This window comes from Anarhichas minor, unplaced genomic scaffold (assembly GCF_050575085.1).
Source record: "Anarhichas minor isolate MPS153535 unplaced genomic scaffold, ASM5057508v1 ptg000026l, whole genome shotgun sequence".
Lineage (NCBI taxonomy): Eukaryota > Metazoa > Chordata > Actinopteri > Perciformes > Anarhichadidae > Anarhichas > Anarhichas minor.
In genome coordinates this window covers 18,608,369-18,628,125 of record NW_027466472.1, presented here as the reverse complement: position 1 = coordinate 18,628,125, position 19,757 = coordinate 18,608,369, and the positions used below count along the sequence as shown (strand labels likewise).

At 44.3% G+C, this 19,757-nt stretch overlaps 3 protein-coding genes across 3 annotated transcripts; 2 read left to right on the top strand and 1 right to left on the bottom strand.

Annotated features, from left to right (window-relative positions):
• Positions 1-429: 429 nt before the first annotated feature.
• On the top strand, positions 430-7,285 carry ehd2b (EH-domain containing 2b). The gene is made up of 7 exons (XM_076099992.1): positions 430-813; positions 1,939-2,384; positions 2,505-2,681; positions 3,682-3,779; positions 5,133-5,545; positions 5,637-5,801; positions 5,921-7,285. Exons 2-7 carry the CDS (start codon positions 2,164-2,166, stop codon positions 6,467-6,469), a joined length of 1,623 nt encoding a protein of 540 aa, XP_075956107.1. The 5' UTR covers positions 430-813; positions 1,939-2,163; the 3' UTR covers positions 6,470-7,285.
• A 1,826-nt stretch (positions 7,286-9,111) lies between these two features.
• nup88 (nucleoporin 88) lies at positions 9,112-11,762 on the bottom strand. Its single transcript, XM_076100080.1, has one exon. It carries the CDS (start codon positions 11,745-11,747, stop codon positions 9,543-9,545), a length of 2,205 nt encoding a protein of 734 aa, XP_075956195.1. The 5' UTR covers positions 11,748-11,762; the 3' UTR covers positions 9,112-9,542.
• On the top strand, positions 11,707-15,827 carry psmd8 (proteasome 26S subunit, non-ATPase 8). The gene is made up of 7 exons (XM_076100081.1): positions 11,707-11,925; positions 12,834-12,906; positions 13,040-13,142; positions 13,243-13,408; positions 13,922-14,022; positions 14,266-14,377; positions 14,984-15,827. The coding sequence occupies exons 1-7, from the start codon at positions 11,722-11,724 to the stop codon at positions 15,119-15,121; spliced, it is 897 nt and encodes a 298-aa protein (XP_075956196.1). The 5' UTR covers positions 11,707-11,721; the 3' UTR covers positions 15,122-15,827.
• Positions 15,828-19,757: the final 3,930 nt, after the last annotated feature.

The window sequence follows — 19,757 nt, the reverse complement described above, 5'->3', positions numbered from 1 at the left end:
TGGTGCTGGGGTGTGTTTTCTATCAGACAGCCAGCAGGCGGTGTATGGAAATGGAAAAGTAGAGCTGGTTTGTGTGCTTCATCGCCTGGAGGGTTCACAGAATTTGGGAGGAGCAAGGGAGTTTAGACTGATGAGGGGAAAACTAACATCTGTACACGCATGACATTTTACAGTAGGTTAAGTAGAAAAAAAGCAAGCTGTTGAAAAACATGGAGGACTTGGAGGCTACAGTTGGAGGGGTGCAGCACGAGGATGTTTATCATTCAAAATATGCATAAGGACACTGACGTTCGACTCCACCCAAATTATTTATTCACAACCCCCCCCCCCCCCCCCCTCCTCCAGGTCCACGCCCTCTGACCACAGCTCTGCTCATCCCTGCCCTGAGCAGAGTGTTAGTGCTGCCCACAGTGTTGCCAGGCATCCCTGGAAGAGGAGGTGCATTCAAACTTGGAGAGGCAAGCAAGGGGGGAGAAAAACTGGCCTGCGTGTGGTGGTGCCTTTGTGTCTTACTGTTTGCCTTGTGCTCTTTCAGCAAGCCGAGTAAGGAACCCTGCCAGACCTGGAGCTCATCTGAAATGCATTAAACCCTGGAGAAGAACGATCCTCTGTAATCTGGCTGCGTTGACGCTCCACGGAGGGTTCCTATTCGCTGTCCAACGTACACCCATACATGTAGCAGCAGCTCCTCCAAGAGTCTGTTTGTGTCTCCAGTCAAAATATTTTCCAGAGGGCAAGACTGCAGAGAGAGAGAGAGAGGGGGGGAGCAATCAAGGCGCTTGAAGAAATCCGTGCTTTCTCCATAAAAACTTGGTAAATACTCCTTTTCAAACTTTAAACATGGCTTATAGTGATCAGCATGTATTTTCACTTTTATTCAAATACATCCAGATTGTGAAACGGTAGTGGGAACTGTGACTCGCTGGTTTTTGAGTGTGAATATCACAACTAAGCTGTAGAATTCATGAAATCGCAAACGTTCTAACAGCTTTTTCCTTTGCTTCATTTGGATGTTAAAGTACGACTCCCCTGATACCGGCTGCTCCTGCATGTCACAATTCTTGTTTTCAGTCCAAGACTGTTGCAATTGTGGTGTGCAAACCCACAAGGCATTTTCCACCATCCTTAAACTTTCGAAATTGATCCCAGAGCCTGAACCAAACCTTTGATTCTCATGGAAACCCTGTAAAGCAACTTTTACTCGTATGGCTCGACTGGCACAGTACTTTTTATGTGTAATGGCGGGCAAATCCCATTTAATGTCTCTCCTGTAGATCTCCAGGCTTCGCCATTTTAACTAAAAGTCTTTGTGACATGTCAGGACTGTGTTGCCTATTCTCCTCTGGGCATTCTTTTCTTCTAAATTTCCATTTAAATGGGATTTGCAAGAGAGAAACTCTCCACAGATGAGTTAACATCTGCTGACGTGTGTCTTAGCCTTGTGTCTTTGTGTCAGTCTGCTTCTAGTCATGAGTTGTGGCTTCAATTCCTAATCCAGTGTTTGTGTTTTATGTAGACTACAGTTCAATTTGGTTTGCACATATAGACTACCCACTGAGTTTTTGTCCATAAACGGACAATTAAGTCTGGCACGTATTTCATGTTCCAGCAAGAGGAACTGCCCGAGATAAAAGGAATGTCTTACTCATTTCACTGTATTAAAATGAGCGGTGCCTGTGCAAATCCTCACGCAGGGTTGGGTTTGCAAGTTTTCCAGCGTGAACACCAACTTTTTCCAGTCCTGCACTGACAATGCTTGGACAGACTCCTGGTGGGCTGTGGCTTACTCCAGATTCCACATCCTTACTCTAGGATGTGGCAGACTTTGATCACCAGGTGCAAGAACACAAAGATACTTTTTTTTGCCATCTGCATCATCTCTTCCTTTCTCTTTTTTGGATTAACCTCTACTTGTCTCCTATTCTGTCCACATTACAGGGGCTAAGAGTGACCAGACTGTTCCAGAGATCCAGACTTCAAACGTAAACGTCAGCCCTGTCGTCCCTCTCGGTGTGCGCAGAGGAGGTGTCAAGGGCAAGTGAGCAGCGTTCACATAAATACAGGAAACACCTGAAGGTTTTCCAAGGAAATACATCTCCAAACAGACGCACTCTGACATAGATCTTTGTAAGAAGCTCCCTGTCGTCTCGTTCGTCAATCAACATGTCACGCTGGGGGAGAAAGAATGTGAAGAAGACGCCAGAGGTGATCCGCACTGTGACAGAAGGGCTCAAGTCCTTGTATCGTAAGAAGCTGCTGCCTCTGGAGGAGTACTATGGATTCCATGACTTCCACTCTCTCAGTATGGAGGATGCAGACTTTGATAATAAGCCTATGGTGCTGGTGGTGGGACAGTACTCTACTGGAAAGACAACGTTCATCAAGTAAGACATTACAGCTCTGCATCAAACACGTATTCACTGGTCAAATGTTGTGTGATTGCTAAGTTTATTTAGGAACCAGTACTGAAATAATCACAAGCTTTATGTGTGTGTGTGTGACAGGTATCTACTGGAGCAGGATATTCCTGGGAGCAGGGTGGGACCTGAACCCACCACTGACTGCTTCACTGCCATCATGCATGGGGAGGTGGAGGGAGTCATCCCCGGGAACGCCCTCATCGTAGACCCCAACAAGCCTTTCCGCAAACTCAACCCTTTTGGAAACACGTTTCTCAACAGGTGAGAGCGGGGATTTTATTCAGTGTGTTGTGTAATGATTCCTGACTGAGGGAGCCCGGATAGATATCAACATGAAAAATGGACAGACTATGTGAGAGAACGCAAGAAGGGGAAACAGGGAAGGAGAGATAACGGAATGTTTTTTAGCTCTTTGGAATTTCAAGTCCTTGTGCCAAATTTCAGAGCGGGGAGGCGATATCACCAGAGAGGGTGATGAAAGCTAATGTACTCAGACAGGAACTGCAATGTACACAAGTTCAAAGATGAGTTTAGAGGGCTCCACGGCCCCTCGGTGCAAAGACAAATAGATGAAGTCACAGTCTACGTGAGGCCCAGAGAACCCTGGAAGAGAAAGCTCAACACTGAAGTTCTTTCCTCTACTCTGTTTGCTGTCTGTGCTGCCAGATTTCTGTGTATGTTTTTCCACCGATGCAAACCAAGAAAGAGGTCACATGGTTTACAATAAAGTGCTGTTAGCTGTTAGAAATGTGAACACGCTGACTGGAAGTGAACACACAGTCGCGCTATCGATGGGGCTCTAACGTGAAATTTCTGATGCCAGTTTTTTCCGGAGTCCCGCTCTCCCTGTACAGGGTGTGTTTGCGCACGTATTTACGTCCCTCCATTTGCTTTGACTTCCTGTTCGAGGACCGGTGGGCTCGTTAAGCTCATGAGCCGCAGGAAGTGGAGTTGTTGTTCTAAGCCACACATCGTTAGCGGGCCTTATTGTTTGATTCTGGCAGAAGTGGTCATTTTCCTTCAGGAAGCCCACAGCAATGAGAGGCCTGCTTGAACACAATGGCCTGCGGTGGGAGGGGGTGGGGAGGGGGCAGCTTCCAATCTGCTCCTCGGATCACATTGGCTTCGTTGATAAGCGTTAACCATTTTCCACATGATTTAGATTCCTTCCTCCTGCTCTGATTTCAAACAAAACTGACCTCTCTGAACTTGGTCTTATCGCTGTGTATGTGACTTGGCTCCTGTCTGATGAAAATACCAGGTTCCAGTGCGCCCAGATGCCCAACCAGGTCCTGGAGAGCATCACCCTTATTGACACCCCGGGGATCCTGTCCGGTGCTAAGCAGAGAGTGTGCCGAGGTGAGAGAAAGAACAAAGGTGAGGAGAGGGAATGGGGGAGGCCTGCAGAGACGCACATCCGTGACCATCGGCTCACAAACTCATGACCTCGGCACGCCTGGCTAACCCATGGGACCAGTTCCCTCTGTCACCATAACACTTGGCAGCGGGGCAAGAAAACATCTCAGCAGTACCCTGAGCAGCCGAGAAACCCTAATCAGGAACAGAGATGGTACAGACAAAGATTCTGTCAGCACATCTGGAGGAATGTACTGTTGAGAAATAACTATCATCATCATCTCACAGTAGTTGTTTTACTTTTCTGTTCATCCATGCTTTAAGTAACCCATTATCACTCCAGTCAATCTGCATGAGCAACTAATACTTTTAAAGGGTCAGTGTATCCGAATTGTGAAAAGCGTATCTCCTCACTTACCACTGGTGGCATCTTGCGGATGGTTTTGTTTTTTATCTGGTGAGGTTTTGAAATATCTCAGAGATTTCTGCCTCCAACCAAAATACAACGGAGGTGAATCGAATGTTGTTTGTGGTACAAAACCAAAGAAAAAAGAAGTCCCAGTTTCTCCGGATAATCCAAACTATTTATTTAGTAAGACGTAGTTCCAGTGCAAACTGCTCACAGGGAAGTTTACGGGTTATCCAGAGTACCTGGGACATTGTTTTTGGAAAGATGATGATGTTCCACAGTGTAGAAATACTCTGTTACAAGTCAAATGTTTGCATTCAAAATGTCACTGAAGCAAATGTACACAAGCATCAAAATAAAAGTATTAACTATGCGGAATTGCCCATTTCAGAATAATATACTTCTATCATTGATAGATGAATACATATCATGTTGTATATAATATTGCAGCTGATAAATGAGGGGCTAATCGTAATTTCTTTATATACTGCTGTGTAGCCTAATCTTTAACAATATACCATATTTATTTGTTCATACTATTTTGTGTTAATAGTCTGAATCTTCAAAGTAACTAGCAAATATAATTATCAAATAAATGGAGTAAGAAAAGTACAATATTTCCCTCAGAATTGTATATAGTGAAACATAAAATAGAAATACTCAAGTAAAGTACAAGTACCTAAAATTGCATTGGAGTACAGTGCTTGAGTAAATGTAGTTAGTTATGTCCCATCACTGGACATCTTCCATGTTAAAAGTCAAAGAATCGTGATGACAACGTGGTGCCTGAGCGTACAGCTGGGTCGGACAGATGCAGATAAGAGGTGTGAAGGCTCTGTGTCTGTGTCGCCCTTCTCCCCTCCCCCCTCTCCTTTTCTCCCTGTGAAGTGCATACTGCTTAGGTTTCTAAATATCTTCGTTATTCAACCCTGTTCTATCCAAAACAGGCTATGACTTCCCAGCTGTGCTGCGCTGGTTTGCGGAGCGCGTGGACCGCATCATCCTGCTCTTCGATGCCCATAAACTGGAGATATCGGACGAGTTCGCCGAGGCTATCGGTGCCCTGAAGGGCAACGAGGACAAGCTGCGCGTGGTGCTCAACAAGGCGGACATGGTGAGCACCCAGCAGCTGATGAGAGTGTACGGTGCACTCATGTGGTCCCTGGGGAAGGTGTTTGGCACTCCGGAGGTTCTGCGCGTCTACATTGGCTCCTTCTGGTCCGAGCCACTGATGGTTACAGACAACCGGAAGCTGTTTGAGCTGGAGGAGGAAGATCTGTTCGCTGACATCCAAAACCTTCCTCGCAATGCAGCTCTGCGCAAGCTCAATGACCTGGTCAAGAGGGCACGTCTTGTTAGGGTGGGTCATTATTGGCATGTCAACATGTGCTCACTAAATGCTTATTGAAAGGTTAGTTGTGTTATGTGTGCTGTGCTTTTCTTGATCCCAGGTCCATGCCCACATCATCAGCTACCTGAAGCAGGAAATGCCTTCTGTCTTCCGGAAGGACAATAAAAAGAAGAATCTGATCTTCCAGCTGCCAGTGATTTTCTCTAAGATCCAGCTGCAGCACAACATTTCAGCTGGTGACTTCCCAGATTGTGCTAAAATGCAGGTGAGTCTGGTTTTTTGCAATTATGCAAAGACTTCTCTTTGACTTCTAACAGTTTCGTTATATTTAAATGAAACTTGACGTGTACCGGCTAACACATTTGAATCTCTCCCTTTTTGAAGGAGCAACTGATGGTTCATGATTTCACTAAGTTCAAAAGCTTGAAGCCTAACCTGATGGCGGCCTTGGATGAGTTGCTCGCCGCCGACATCTCCAAACTGATGCCCCTCCTGCGGCAGGAGGAGCTGGAGGCAGGCGAGCAACTAGGTGTGCAGGGTGGAGCCTTCATTGGGAACCGTGCCGGACCGTTCGGAGAGGGCGACCCCTTTTCTCAGGAGAACGGAGAGGGATGTGAGGAGGAGGAGGACTGGGTGGTGACCAAAGACAAGCCCAAATACGATGAAATCTTCTACAACCTCGCTCCCAATGAGGGTAAGCTGAGCGGCAACAAGGCTAAGGACTGGATGGAGAGCTCCCGCCTGCCCAACTCGGTGCTGGGTCGCATCTGGAAGCTGTCGGATGTGGACCACGACGGCATGCTGGATGATGAAGAATTTGCCCTGGCTGGCCACCTGATTGAGGTCAAGCTGGAGGGCCATGGTCTGCCCCCTGAGCTTCCCACGCATCTGATCCCACCCTCCAAACGCAGGCAGAAGGGCTCTGATGCATAGACACGTCACATAGTCCCTGGAGCTGAGAGAGACTCTTCTCTATTGGCTGTGCTACTGTTGGTATTTGCTTCCCCCCCCCCCAGACCCAAGTCCAACTGTTTGTAATGCGTTCAACTTCTCCTCCGAGACCGATTTTGATCTCGCACAATGGAACATACTGTATTAGAGCTCAAGTCAATCCTTTGAGACTGACTGCAAAAGATTGCGTATTAAGAAGTCACGGGTCTGGTCGCTTCGTCCCTTTGGCTCCTCAAAGTTAGCTTTTTATGATGAGTTTCAAAATATATCTACTGTTTGCATAGCAGAAGTAATTAAAGGCTGGCACCCTCTAAGTGAGCAGTATTCAGCATACGTTTGAAAGAATACAGAGCTAAACTTATCTGTATTAAATCCTTAAAATAAAACATTCCTTCAGTGACTAGATTAGAGCGGCACAGTATTAAAAGTATTGATCATTTGTAGGATGATACCATTTTCAGGTCTGTTCATTCCAAAGAGAATCACCAGACATGAAAATGATTTGTTTATATTATTTTCAACTCAAACTGGCAGCAACAATCTACTAACCTGAATGCATTTCACATTTGATGCTTTATATGCCACAATTTTGTGCATAAACTTTCTACATTCTTTTTGTAATGGTTGCTGTTGTTTTGTATGTGCCGGAGCTAGACATCAGTTGCATAAAAGAACATGACATGCTGAGATTAACTTTTGACTGACTTTTGATTGATCTATTACTGACTACTGTACACAGCTCCACCAAATGTTCTTATGTTAACTATTATTGTAACCAAATAAAATTCCCTGACTGTGGTTTGTGTCTTTAGTGACTATTTTATGCATCCCATAAATAATGGACAAAGCTTGATAACGGTAGTAAAACTTGAGTTTTTAAAATGGCTACAATTAGACAGGTTTGGTACAGAACTGATAGTTGAGTGCATATAATTTGGTTCTCTTTTTACAAGATTTGCTTTTCTATCGAGCTCACTTTGGTCTCTCAGCAACGGACCAGATAAACAGTGAGTCACACTCTCCCCTGCCAAGTCCCCATACCACCATTTTCCGAGGCTCTCTGCCCTCTCATTCCCACCATCCGAGGCCTTTTCTGTGCCTCTCTCTCACTCACACACACACACACTCGTTACATTCACTCCCTCAGTAGCACGCCCGTGTATGTTTTTAATTTCATCCTGCGTACACTATGCGGCATAAGCACAAAAATATGTGCCCCGCGTAGAGCCGTGTGTGTTTCACATAAAGCATTCAAGGTTCGCAGAATAAGGGGTGGCCTCCCCGCCTCCCTGTTCCACTCCTCCATGGAAAGATACACAAACGAGAAACAGGCAAGGCAGCCCTTTCCTCCCTGCTCTCTGGCTTACAGTGACTCACATGTGAAGAATGTGGTGGGTTGGCCCAAGAGTTATTAATATCTCCTTTCCTAGGGTCCGCTAAGTTTCCTTAGGCTCATACACAGGATCTAGACACTGTACCTTTATGAAAGACTTAAACAACATCCCCCTATTAGGAGAATTCCTGAGCTAGACCTGCAGCACACCACACCCTCTCCCGTGTATGTGTGTATGTGTGTGTGGGAGAAAGAGGGAGGTAATATGTGGAAAAAGTCAAGTGAGGTGACAAAATTCAACCGAGATGAACAAAGTGTCTTGACTAGAAATGATCTTATGTTGGGTTTCTTGCGTATTTTTAACTCATTGCTGCCAATGGCATTTTAAAGAGCAGATTCAAATATCCCCATAGCAGTTTGGACAATGCCCGCCTGTTACACAGTTAGGCTGTGCTGAGTCCTGAACCTTCTCAAACGATTGTGTGCTCAAATCAAGCTACAGCCATGGGGGGAAAGTTGCAGGCAGGTTACCACAGAGGATCCCCCCCACCACCAGCATCAGACGTCCCCAACAATGAAGCTTACTCAAGGAAACCGGGGTCTCCGGATACGTCACTGAGTGTTTACGTGGTGGAATTCCTCACTCGCAAACCTACCGTGGAGGGAAAAACTGAGGTCAACAAATATCTGGAGAGGGGTGACATCTGGTGGATACAGGATTCCTGGCAATCGTACACCAAAACTGTACACAGTGTCCGACTGTAGATGGAAGACTAGAGGCATGCAGATGCATGTATTACAAGACCGGTTCACAAGTCTGTACATATGCAGTAAGGGCCACTGTAATGGGCCCTCTTGTCAGTACTGGTGATCCATGATGTGGGTTAAAATCCACTGTCCTTTTGTGTAAAACATTTTATTGTTTAGCCGAAACTAATAAGAGTATTCAGCAGCTAGAGCGTCATAAAAGCTTCAGCTGAATTTAAGATTGCATTATAATCCACACACAAGGACTGTGGATTTGGATCGCCTATCATTTTTCGGGGTTGCATTAGGAAGGGATCTCTTCATGGCCAGCGGGGACTGAGGTGATAATTACAGGAAATAACTTTCAATTTACATGTGGACATGTGAATATTGTATTAAGATAGACTAAAGAAAATTAAACCTCTCCTTTAACCTCCCCTTCTCTGCATTTTCAGGATATACTTTTTTTTAAGTCAATCTGTTTTCTATTCAGTTGTACATCAGGTATCGGCTGAAATAATGTGTCACAAATGAGTAAAGACAGTTACAGAGAACTTTAAATTTTATTATCAATCCAGAAAAGTGAGCAAACAATGTTGAAAAGCTCAGATATTTCCCATGTTTCCTGCCTACACATGGCATATTCTGCTCCGACTATATACCTGACTTAAACCGTAACATTTAGAAACATGTATGAAATATGCAAAATGTTATGCAAGACATGAAGGAAAACCTATCATCTCTATTAAGAAACAAACAAGTAGTATCAAAGGTAAAGTTATACAAGTGTATATAAAATATCTTTCAATTCAAATATCCATTCCACTCATGGCACATGAAGTCATGACTAAAGCACTCAATCCAGATTCTCATCAAATGTCACAAAAAGGCAGATTTAATCACAGTAGTCAAACGAGCATTTCAATTATTTTCCCCAATTGTTTGCGATACATCTTTTACTGCTTTCTGAAGCGCTTAGAAACTGAAGTGGTTTTTGATGTCTTTGATCTGTTTCATCATGTCACCAATTTGCTGTCCCTGTTCTCTGAGGACATCCTGAACAACCTTCTTCTGTTGGGCATTCAGTGACACCGTCGTCCTGGATGCAGGCACATCCTTGTCCACCTGTGTCTTCTGGTAGTCCATCTTCATGTTCACCTGTTTGATGCAGTTGTCCAGGTGTTTCAGTTGATCACTGATGGTCTGCAGCTCCTTCTTCATATCCTTTTCACTGTTTGACAGTATGGGTAGTCGGCTTTGCAGGCTGCCCAGCACTCGTTTAACCCCGTTCATGATGGTCTCCTGGCGATACTTTGCATCTTCGTACTTGTCAGCCAACCTCTCTGCTGCCTCTCTCAGACTCTTCCTCTCCTCCCTGCACAGAGTCAACTCTTCCAGCTGCTTGTTCTTCTGGCTGGTCAGGAGTTTCACCCTTCTCTGCATCTCTTCACGGGCCATGTCCTGCTTGAGAATGTACTCCTCACGGAAGACCTGTGTGGCTCTGCTGAGGAGCTGCAGACACTCCGGAGGTGGCGGTGACGCGTCCTTGTCCCCGGCCTTGAGTACGAGAGGATTGGTGGAGCTACGTGCCAGGATGTTGCGGATGTGCTGCTCAAAAGAGTCGTTGGCCAGCCCGCGCAGAGGGGAGCTCCCAGAGCCCGGACCTGGATGCGTACAGAGCAGGGGAGGGGAGGGAGGGCGAATGGAGCTCAGCAGGGGCAACAGGATGCACTCGTAGGCGCTGGTGATGCAGACCATGGTGGCGCCCAAGGAGAGGTCAGACACAATCACAAAGCCAAGAACCGGAGCCGACTGACTAGACAGGAGTGGTCTGGTGCAAAGAATGTGCTCTACAATACAGCGCTTCTCAGCAGCCAGCTCCTGTAGATTGTCCTTGTCCTCCTCACCTGACTGGAGGAACTTCTGCAGCTTGTTGACCCAGATTAGCCCCACACTGTGCACGCCTGCTTCGTGGGTGCAGTGATACCTCTGCTGGCAAAGGGGGTCTCTGTGCAGTCTGATTGGGCAGGTGAAATCAAACTCCTGGGGCTCCTCGTCCTCTCCTGTGGCTACTTTGAGGGTGAGCTCCAGCTCAACACACTCAAACACGTAGAGAGCCGGCGCGGCCTCCGTGCCTCGGATCCACTTCTCCACTGCCCCGGTCTCTTCCTCTTCTTCAGACTCCAGCACCACGCAGTGATACAGTGTGCCCGTTTCTGTGGCGATGACCAGGATACTGGGCACACATGGCAGGCAGAGAATGGCACAAGCATCGTAGCCGTAGTTATCCTCTGCTGCAGGATACATCGGCAGGGGTCCAATGGGTTTAGTGAGACTCACACCCTTCGCCTGGCTCGTGTAGCTCACATAGGTCTCCCCATTTTCGTAGAGGATGTACAGAGGGTAGACCAGCCGTTCTTTGGAGCACTGTGCTGTCGGCTGCCGAAGCGGGGACGAAATCGGCCCGAAGTCAAACGCCACAGCTATCTCGCCTAGAGACGCTGCGTAGGAGCGGACCGGAGGATGGCCGCTGATGTCATCTTCCGACTGTGACACCGACAGGACTTTGGCCGGCGTCTGGGGCGACTTCAGGCCGTAGAACCGGATGGTGTTGTCGGATGTGAGCAGCACCAGGTGGGGCTCGTCGGTCTCGCTGGGGCACCAAGCCGCCTGCCGCAGACTTACAGACGGGGAGCTGGTGAAGAAGCGCTCCGCCACCGGGATGGTCTTGCAGTTGATTTCGCTCCGTCCGCCCTCGAACTCGGACCTCTTTCCCCACCGCTGAGGAAGCTCCAGCACAGAGACGCCCCGCAGCCCGACAAGCGCGACGTGGTGCTGAGTGGGACTGAGCAACACCTGGCACAGCTCGAAGAGAGGAGGATTGATGCACAGCAAGGTCTGATGGTTCCCGCTCACGTTACTGAGACTCTCATCCGTGTTTAGATGTCGCAGGTTGGTCGTGTAAAACACGCGGTCTGAATCGTCCCACACGAACAAGTCCCCACCTAAACAAAAAGTGAGGTTTTTAGCGACCCCTCTTTCATTTGGGTTGGGTTGTAAATCCAACTTCTGTCGTATTTTTTGGAAAATAGCATGGTTTGGTAGGTCATTCAACCACCGCTCTGTGCCGAATGCCGCCATCTTGATCCGCCGTATGTCACCCAGGAAAAAGCAGTCCATGGCAACAAGAGTGCTTTACGACAGTTATTTAACGTATTACGGTGGCCGGTGTCGTATATTTTGCAGAATCACCATGGCGTTGAAAGAGACTGCAGGGCTGTATGAGACACTGAAAACGGAGTGGAACAAGAAAAACCCAAACCTGAGTAAATGTGGAGAACATCTGAGTAAACTTAAGGTAGAGTCACACATGGACGTGTCTGTCTTTATTTTTACGAGTCGAATCAGGAACACTGCCTATTTAGAAGCCTCGGCGCCGTTAGCAAATGTAGCTTTGCGTGCTAACTTAGGCTAGCCATGCTAACGTTGTGTAGCTATAGTTTTCTATTAAGTAACGTTACACTTTAGACACCTAGCATTGTGCAATATACCCTTTGGGATGCTAACATTGAATTCAATATGATAACTATATGTTGGTGTTCAACGTTAGCTGATGAGACGATGTAATCACATTTCTGTTATGACAGGAAACAGTCAGTGCTGCTAACGTTAACGTACCGTCGGCTAATTCATTGTCCAATTAGTTTCAACCTGGAACAACCCAGATAAACATTTGAACGAAAGATAATAGAGACGACAATCGGCGTCTCTGTTTCTCTAACGTTAGCTTTTAATTCTCGATTATTCATTTACAACTCCCAGTGCTGTTGCAGTAAGAGCTGACAGCACATTTAATACAGTTATAAAGGACAGAGGTGGAACAAATATTCAGATCTTTTAAGTACAACTTACCCTTTTACAAGTAAAAGTCCTGCATTCACAATATAGACTATATTACTGGATTATGATTATTGATGTCTTGATGCTTTCATCACCTAAGTTAAATGTTGCAGCTGAAAGTGGTGGGGCTGGTTATAATTACTTTACTGCTGGGTAACTTAATTTATTATGACATATCATAAATCATTAGTCAATTTCTATTTTGTAATAATCTGAATCTAGTCCAACTAGTAATTTCAAATAAATGTAATGAAGTATACGTACGATATTTGTTCCAAAATGTTGTGGAGTAGAGGTAGTAAGTAGCATTAAATGGAAATACTCATTGAAATTTAGTAGAACATGACATCAAACTTTCTTTTGCAGGTTTCATTACTGGAGCTGAACTTCTTACCTACCAGTGGGTCTGCGCTCACAAAGCAGCAGCTCATTTTAGCCCGTGAGTAATGGCGGCCTGTCAAGCAGGGCAGACAACATTCATATTAATCATGGATTAGCGTTTTGCCAACTAGTATTCCAGTTTTCAAGAAGATATCCCTAATTAAGTTAAACAATGTGTGTCTGTGTTTCAGGTGATGTCCTTGAAATTGGAGCTTTGTGGAGTATCCTCAAGAAGGACATCCCATCCTTTGAGAGATACATGGCCCAGCTAAAATGTTACTACTTTGATTACAAGTAATGTCACCTTTTTGTTTTTTAATGTGTAGTGTGATTTTGCTACATAGTACTTACTGGATTATTCTAACATTACTCTCTCCTTACCTTTGTCCTTAAGGGATGAACTGCCTGAAGCTGCCTACATGCATCAGTTACTTGGACTGAACCTGCTCTTCCTGCTCTCACAGAACCGTGTGTCTGAGTTTCACACAGAACTGGAGAGACTGAGTGCACGAGATATTCAGGCCAACGTATACATCAGACACCCAGTGTCCCTAGAGCAGGTGCTGCAATTTCCCCACTGACAAAGCACATTTCGGCTTTCATATTGTACTGTTGTAAAATGTTGATATTTTTGTTTTTGTTATTATTCATTTGTAGCCTCAAACCAATATTTTCACATTGCTACTGCAGTAGGAATAGGTTGTGGGTTGTCCAGTAAATTACGGAGGAACACCCAGAGGTCTATTAGCAGGCTACCAGCTGTGTTTTGGTGCCCTCAAGTTACTGAATTCATTCCTTCAAATTATCATATTCACCTTCTTTGTCCCTGTCTCCTCGACACTGTACTTCTTTATTTTGATTTTGGCCTGATATACATGAATGTGCTATCTATAGGTTTTACTCACAAATTATAAATTCAAAGGTATGAATTAATTGCAGCAATTAAATTATATATTTATCCCCCAGATAAATGCAGGACTATTTGTAATTGTCTATTCACACAAAAATGTGAACATTGGATGATAATAATATGTAAATATGTGATGTTTTATTTCCTCTCTTGGCCTTTGTAGTACTTGATGGAAGGAAGTTACAACAAGGTCTTTCTTGCCAAAGGCAACATCCCTGCTGAGAGCTACACCTTTTTTATAGATATTCTGCTCGACACAATTCGGTAAGAAATAATATGGTAACGTACCTGCTATCATTTCTATGTTTGTTTAATTGATACAATCCTTCATGTGTGCTTTATAACCACATTGTAAATGCCTTGCCTTTATATGTTTTTGTGTTCTGTGCTGAAGCTTATTGACCATTTTGATCAGGTCCCCTGTGCTCCGGTCGATTGGCCATGGTGATAAAATTCCATCATCTTTAAAGAACACTTCAACTAAATCTGTGACCTTCTTAATTGCAGTGATGAGATCGCAGGTTGCATAGAAAAAGCATACGAGCAGATCCAGTTCAGTGAGGCCACCCGGGTGCTTTTCTTCAGTTCCCCCAAAAAGATGACAGATTATGCCAAGAAGGTATGTATATTTATGTTTGGGAAATAGACTGAAATGTAATGCCAAATGTCAGTAGTATGCAGAGATTACAAGAAAAACAATAGATTTCTGTTGGTATGTTGAAGTTGCATTTGAATGTAATAGTAGAACATAATAGGAGGGTACATTAGGCAACTGTCTTACTGAGTTTATATTTATCTGAAGAAAAGAGGTTATCATGCTAACACAAGACAAATTCAACAAACTAATCCTAACATGTTAGAACATTCCACCTTGTAGGTGTCATTATTATCAGAGCTGGAAACACATCATTTTCCAAATGGGACAATAGTCGTAACAGCCTGTTAGGTTTCTAAAACAAGTCCAAACCCAACTCAGAGCAACATCTATAATTTGTTCCAACACGTAGTACTTTATTTAAATAATACATTAAAAAAATGAGGTGCGGTGGAAAAAGCAGCCAGGCATTGAGTGGAACTGCAGACAGCTGATTGTTGAACTTTCAGATTTTCTTAAAGTTTTCTGATCATTTCAGTTCCAAAACTGAAACAAACTTCCATTCTAGATTCTTGTAGACAAATAATTAAATTGCCGAACAGCCAAAGCTTATTGTTGATTTAATTTCAGAGAGGATGGAGTTTGAGCCCAGATGGCTATTACTCTTTCACCACTCAGCAGCAGCGGACAGAAGAGGTGACCATCCCCTCTACGGAGCTGGCACAGCAGGTCATCGAATATGCACGACAGCTGGAGATGATCGTGTAATCCGCCCCAGGAACACACTCCGACACACGGGCCGCTGAACCAGTGTACATCCAGTCGGCTCAAATGCGGTTTCCTTAAGGAACATCACTTAAATGAAAGCAGAGTGGTTGGTTTGTTGCCTATATTTAAAAAAATCAATCAACATTTATTTTTCATGTATTCCAGTTATCTGCAGGTCTTTCTGTCTGGAAGTTTTTTCATTTTAAGAGATGGGGAACAAAACTAAAAGTATCACAGGTGACGCGTCTGTAGTCAGCAATTGCTACATATGTACCTTTATTGAAGAAATTCATGGGTTTCAATATTCTAGTTAGTTATTTTATCCAAGACAACATTAAAACTGATCTTTTTATGGGTTAGGGCCAAAACCAAGTCAGTACCCCTGAGCCTCACGTCTGTAACAGCTACTAGTAAGTTCATTACAGTCACAGCCCTGTTACTTAGCCTGTCAGTGTGACACAAAACTATCAACTGAACATTTTTCCTCCAAATTCAAGCGGACTCTTTTTCTATACAAAGTTAATTTACTCTTTAGTAAATCCTACAGAAATGTATCGCCCTTGCCTTGTATCCTAGCAACTGACAGAATTTCCTTTGAAGTTTGTGTGTTTTCTAAGTGGTAATGCCTCTTCCACCTGAGATGCTTTGTAATCCCGTTGATATTACAATGCAAATCTTTGTCTCAATAAACCATTCAGAAAATACACTTTTTGAATGAGTGTTTGAGTTTTTTTAAGCTATTTTCCTATAAAGCAAGTCTTTCAAATAAACTGAGAAATGTACAAAATGCAAGTCATTAACATAAAATCTTTTGAATGGCTATCGTTATGAGAATAGTCTCTGTTCTCCGTCTCTCAGTGCTATGAAAGCTGCAAGTCTTGCTCTGGTGCAGTAGGTTTACACGGGTGATTTGGGTTTCACCAATGGTATCGGTCAGACTGATCAATCGGAACAAATGAAAATGCGAAACAAGAAAAACTAAATTTGCACTTATTTTCTAAGTTTAAGATTGGGTTAAAAAAATAGATGTTAAAAATGTAGATCCGATTTAAATGTAACATTTTCTACAATTATAAAATGTCTTGGAAGCGTAATCTGTAGCCCACCACTATTGGACATTTGGTGGCAAACCTGCGTTATGTCCCAGGATGTTGCTTTATGTCTGTCTGTTCAAGTGAACCACGGGTGGAGTCCTGTCTACCAGCCCTATCTATGTGTTGATGTGTGGCACCTGATTTCAAAAGCCCCTCCGCAGCAGCAGTCTCTCTCAGCCACTCTCCTGCCAGCTGCCCCATACAAGAACAGGCTCTCCCAATCACCTTGTTTGCTTCTTGTTTTGTTTATGTAATAAATTAAAAGTTTGGTTAATTCAACTTTGCATCCCTTGAGCCAGGGCCTGTCCGTGATGTTCCCGAATGTTTGATTTGATTATTCCCGCTAGAGAGGTGTTTGGTGTGCTGGTTTGGGTAATTTCCTCAAATGCTATGGACCTGGCATGGTAAGTACAAGCCATTTTAGTGCAAGCTGTCGTTTTTGAGTGGCTAGTAGTTAACTCTGTATAGGTAGTCGACGAGTGGGCCAGCTACATCTACTCAAGTTTTCCATCAGCCCACTCCTTGATTATTTTGACTTTCTTGTTTTGAGGCAATCCTGGGTGGAGACTAAGGTCTCTGGTGGGGGTACGCTTTTCAGGACCTTTGGTCTTTGTTCATGGAGTTTAGTGATTAAAGTCGCACCGAGCTGGCACACCTCACAGAATACTGTTGGGCTTAGTAAGTTTCTGTGGTAGGAACCAGGGTTACTCACCATACAAGGCATTCGGTTTAGTGTGGCACTGAGTGGCCTTCACCTTGCTTGGTGGTGGAAGGAGAGGGGATTTTGTAGTTGGGTGTTATTTTTAGTGGCAGTAAGCTTTAATTGTTGGATGGTACACTTGTAATAGGTCAGTATGCCTAACTGCTCAGCATTGTTGCGCTGGTGTTAGTGTTTTTTGTCCATTGGCTTTGAGCTTAATTGGTAGCTTATCTTCTCTGTGTTGGGGAAGTGGTAAGCGTTGTTTGCAAGTACCATTTTGGTGTCATTGGTCTTGCATTGTGTTAAAGCAATCTTTTGTGTGCTTTTACATTTTACGGGAGCATTTTACTAAGGATTATCTGTTCACTAACAAGGACCACGCCAATAACAGTATGAGTTTCAAGAGGTTTATTGCATAATGAAATGGTAGTTCGATTTAAGAAGCGGTAGGGGTCGAGGGATGAATGGATGTAGGGGTAGGAGTCGAGGTAGGGTAGGGATGAAGGGGTCGAGGTAGAGGGATGTAAGGTAGGGATGAAGAAATTAAGGGGTGTAAGGAAGAAGAAACAAGGAGGGTTGTGGAAAGGAGGTTAGGCGATCGATGGGGGACTGTTGATGTCCAGCGGCTGGCGGGAACGGGGGGAATGGAGACTGTAGGGTGGGGGCAGTCTCTTCGGAAGCTCTGGTGGTGCAGAGTCCCCTGTTGTTCCTGTAATCCTGCAAGAGAAGAGAGAGAGAAAATAGAACGACAAAAATGGGGTTGGGGGGATGTGAAAACGGAGTCGAAGTGGACGGGTTCGTTGTGCTTAAGTACTTTGTGCAGAGGAAATGAGCTGTGTTCTGGGCGTGGTCCCTGTTCCTGAACTAAGTTTATAAAACTCAATTTAAAACTTGTTTCCAACTCTGACATTGAGATTACCAGTAGTGAGTAGGGGTGGGGGGAAAAATCGATACAGCATAGTATCGCGATATTTTGTGTGGCGATATTGTATCGATACACGGACGCCAAGTATCGATCTTTTATTATATAAACTATAAAAATAAAAAAATCAATTGCTTTTTCAGTCCACTAGATGGTGCCGAGTTGTTTTCTGGTGAGGTCAGCAAAGGTCCCGGGTCAGCGTGATTGGTAGGAAGTTGGTCAAAACAAAGATAGAGACATCTGGCCTCACAACGGGGTTAAATCTGCCAACAGTAGCCAGGCTCATGGGGAGAGTGCAGCGCATAACTGGCTCTCTGCCCTTGACGTCCACACATAGCAAGTTATACTGAGTTATATAACTATTATATCCTACTTATATAAGTTATAGTTCATATACTGAGTCCACACGTTTGCATTTAGTTAAGTTGGACTATGTAGTAATACAAGTTGAGTCAGGTTCATGCAACATTTATGACATTGTTGGTCAGTCTGTCTGCTTGACAATCCTATTTTGCTGCAATAAAAATGATTGAAGTGAGATGAACAGACTGAAAACTTTATCTTATTAGATAAAACATGTTGACACAGTTTTCCTTTGGGGACATAATTTGAAGTTGAAAAAGTAATAAATCGCAATATAGGCCTATGATATCGCAATACTCAGAATATCGTGATAATATCGCAGTATCGTGATAATATCGCAGTATCGTGATAATATCGTATCGCGGGACCTCTGGTGATTCCCACCCCTAGTAGTGAGTATGTAAGTAGACGATGTAAGGAGTGTATCAAAGCGTCCCTTAAATCTGTCCTCATTGAGAGTGGAGTTCTTCAGGTAGAAACTGAAAAATCTCACATTTCTCCACCCTCACCACTCCAAGATGCTGCAGTAGAGCTAAAGTTTGGGGAGTTCAAATTGAAAGAAAAACAATTTTGATGTGGGCAGGCTAATTAAAATGCTTCTCCCTTTTGTTAAGGAAGATCATAAGAAATATTTCCCTCACTTTGAGCGTGTAGCTGCCACGTTGGTCTGGCCTCCGGCTGTGTGGACCCTGATGTTGCAGTGTGTGTTGGTTGGAAAGCCCGAGGAAGCCTCCTTGACTTTACAGCAGAGCGCGGACTACCAGACGGTTAAGAGCACCATCTTGCAGTTGTGTGAGCTAGTCCCAGAGGCGTACTGTGTTTTAAGGACGGCCGAGAGACGCTATTTGATAGGTGATGCTCATCTCAGAAGGCAGAATCCAAGGAACAACTGAGCCAGCAAATTCTCCTTGAGAAATTCAAGTGCTGTGCACCTGAGGTTTTTTCCACCTATCTAAATAAGCAGAAGGTTGTAAACATAGATGAGGCTGTTGTCCTGGCTGATGAATTTGTGCTCATGCATAAAGCTGTCTTTAGTGACAAGCCTCATGTGGAGTTCAAGGGTAAGGTGCTTTCACAGTTGTTGCACTCCCAAAGGGCTTATTACCCAGAGTTGTCTCCATCCATCCCATTTACCCCGTCTGTAAACTCTGGTAGATTGCCGACTAGGTCTAGTAAGAAGGGTTTTTGTCGACTGAAGGAAGCTTGGTCATGTTGTTGCTCGATGTCCAGTTCTTAGTAAGAAACAAAACCATGTTAAGCCTGTTGCTCTGTTCAAAGCAGTTGAACATCCTGCACCAGTATTAGGAAAAAAGTGCAATTCTCTCCAAGGACCATGATGCTGATCTGGATGGGTTTTGCCCCTTCTTCATCAATAGGTTAGTTTTCTTGCCGTGTGGGCCTCAGACTTAACTACAAGTTAAAATCTTAAGAGATAAAGCGTTAAAACAGACTATTGTTCCAGAAAGTGTGTTGCCATTCCCTGTAAGATCTGCTGTGTGCACTTGGTAAAGCCTTTATAAGGGTTATGTAGAGTTTCCCTTGCACAATGTCTCAGGG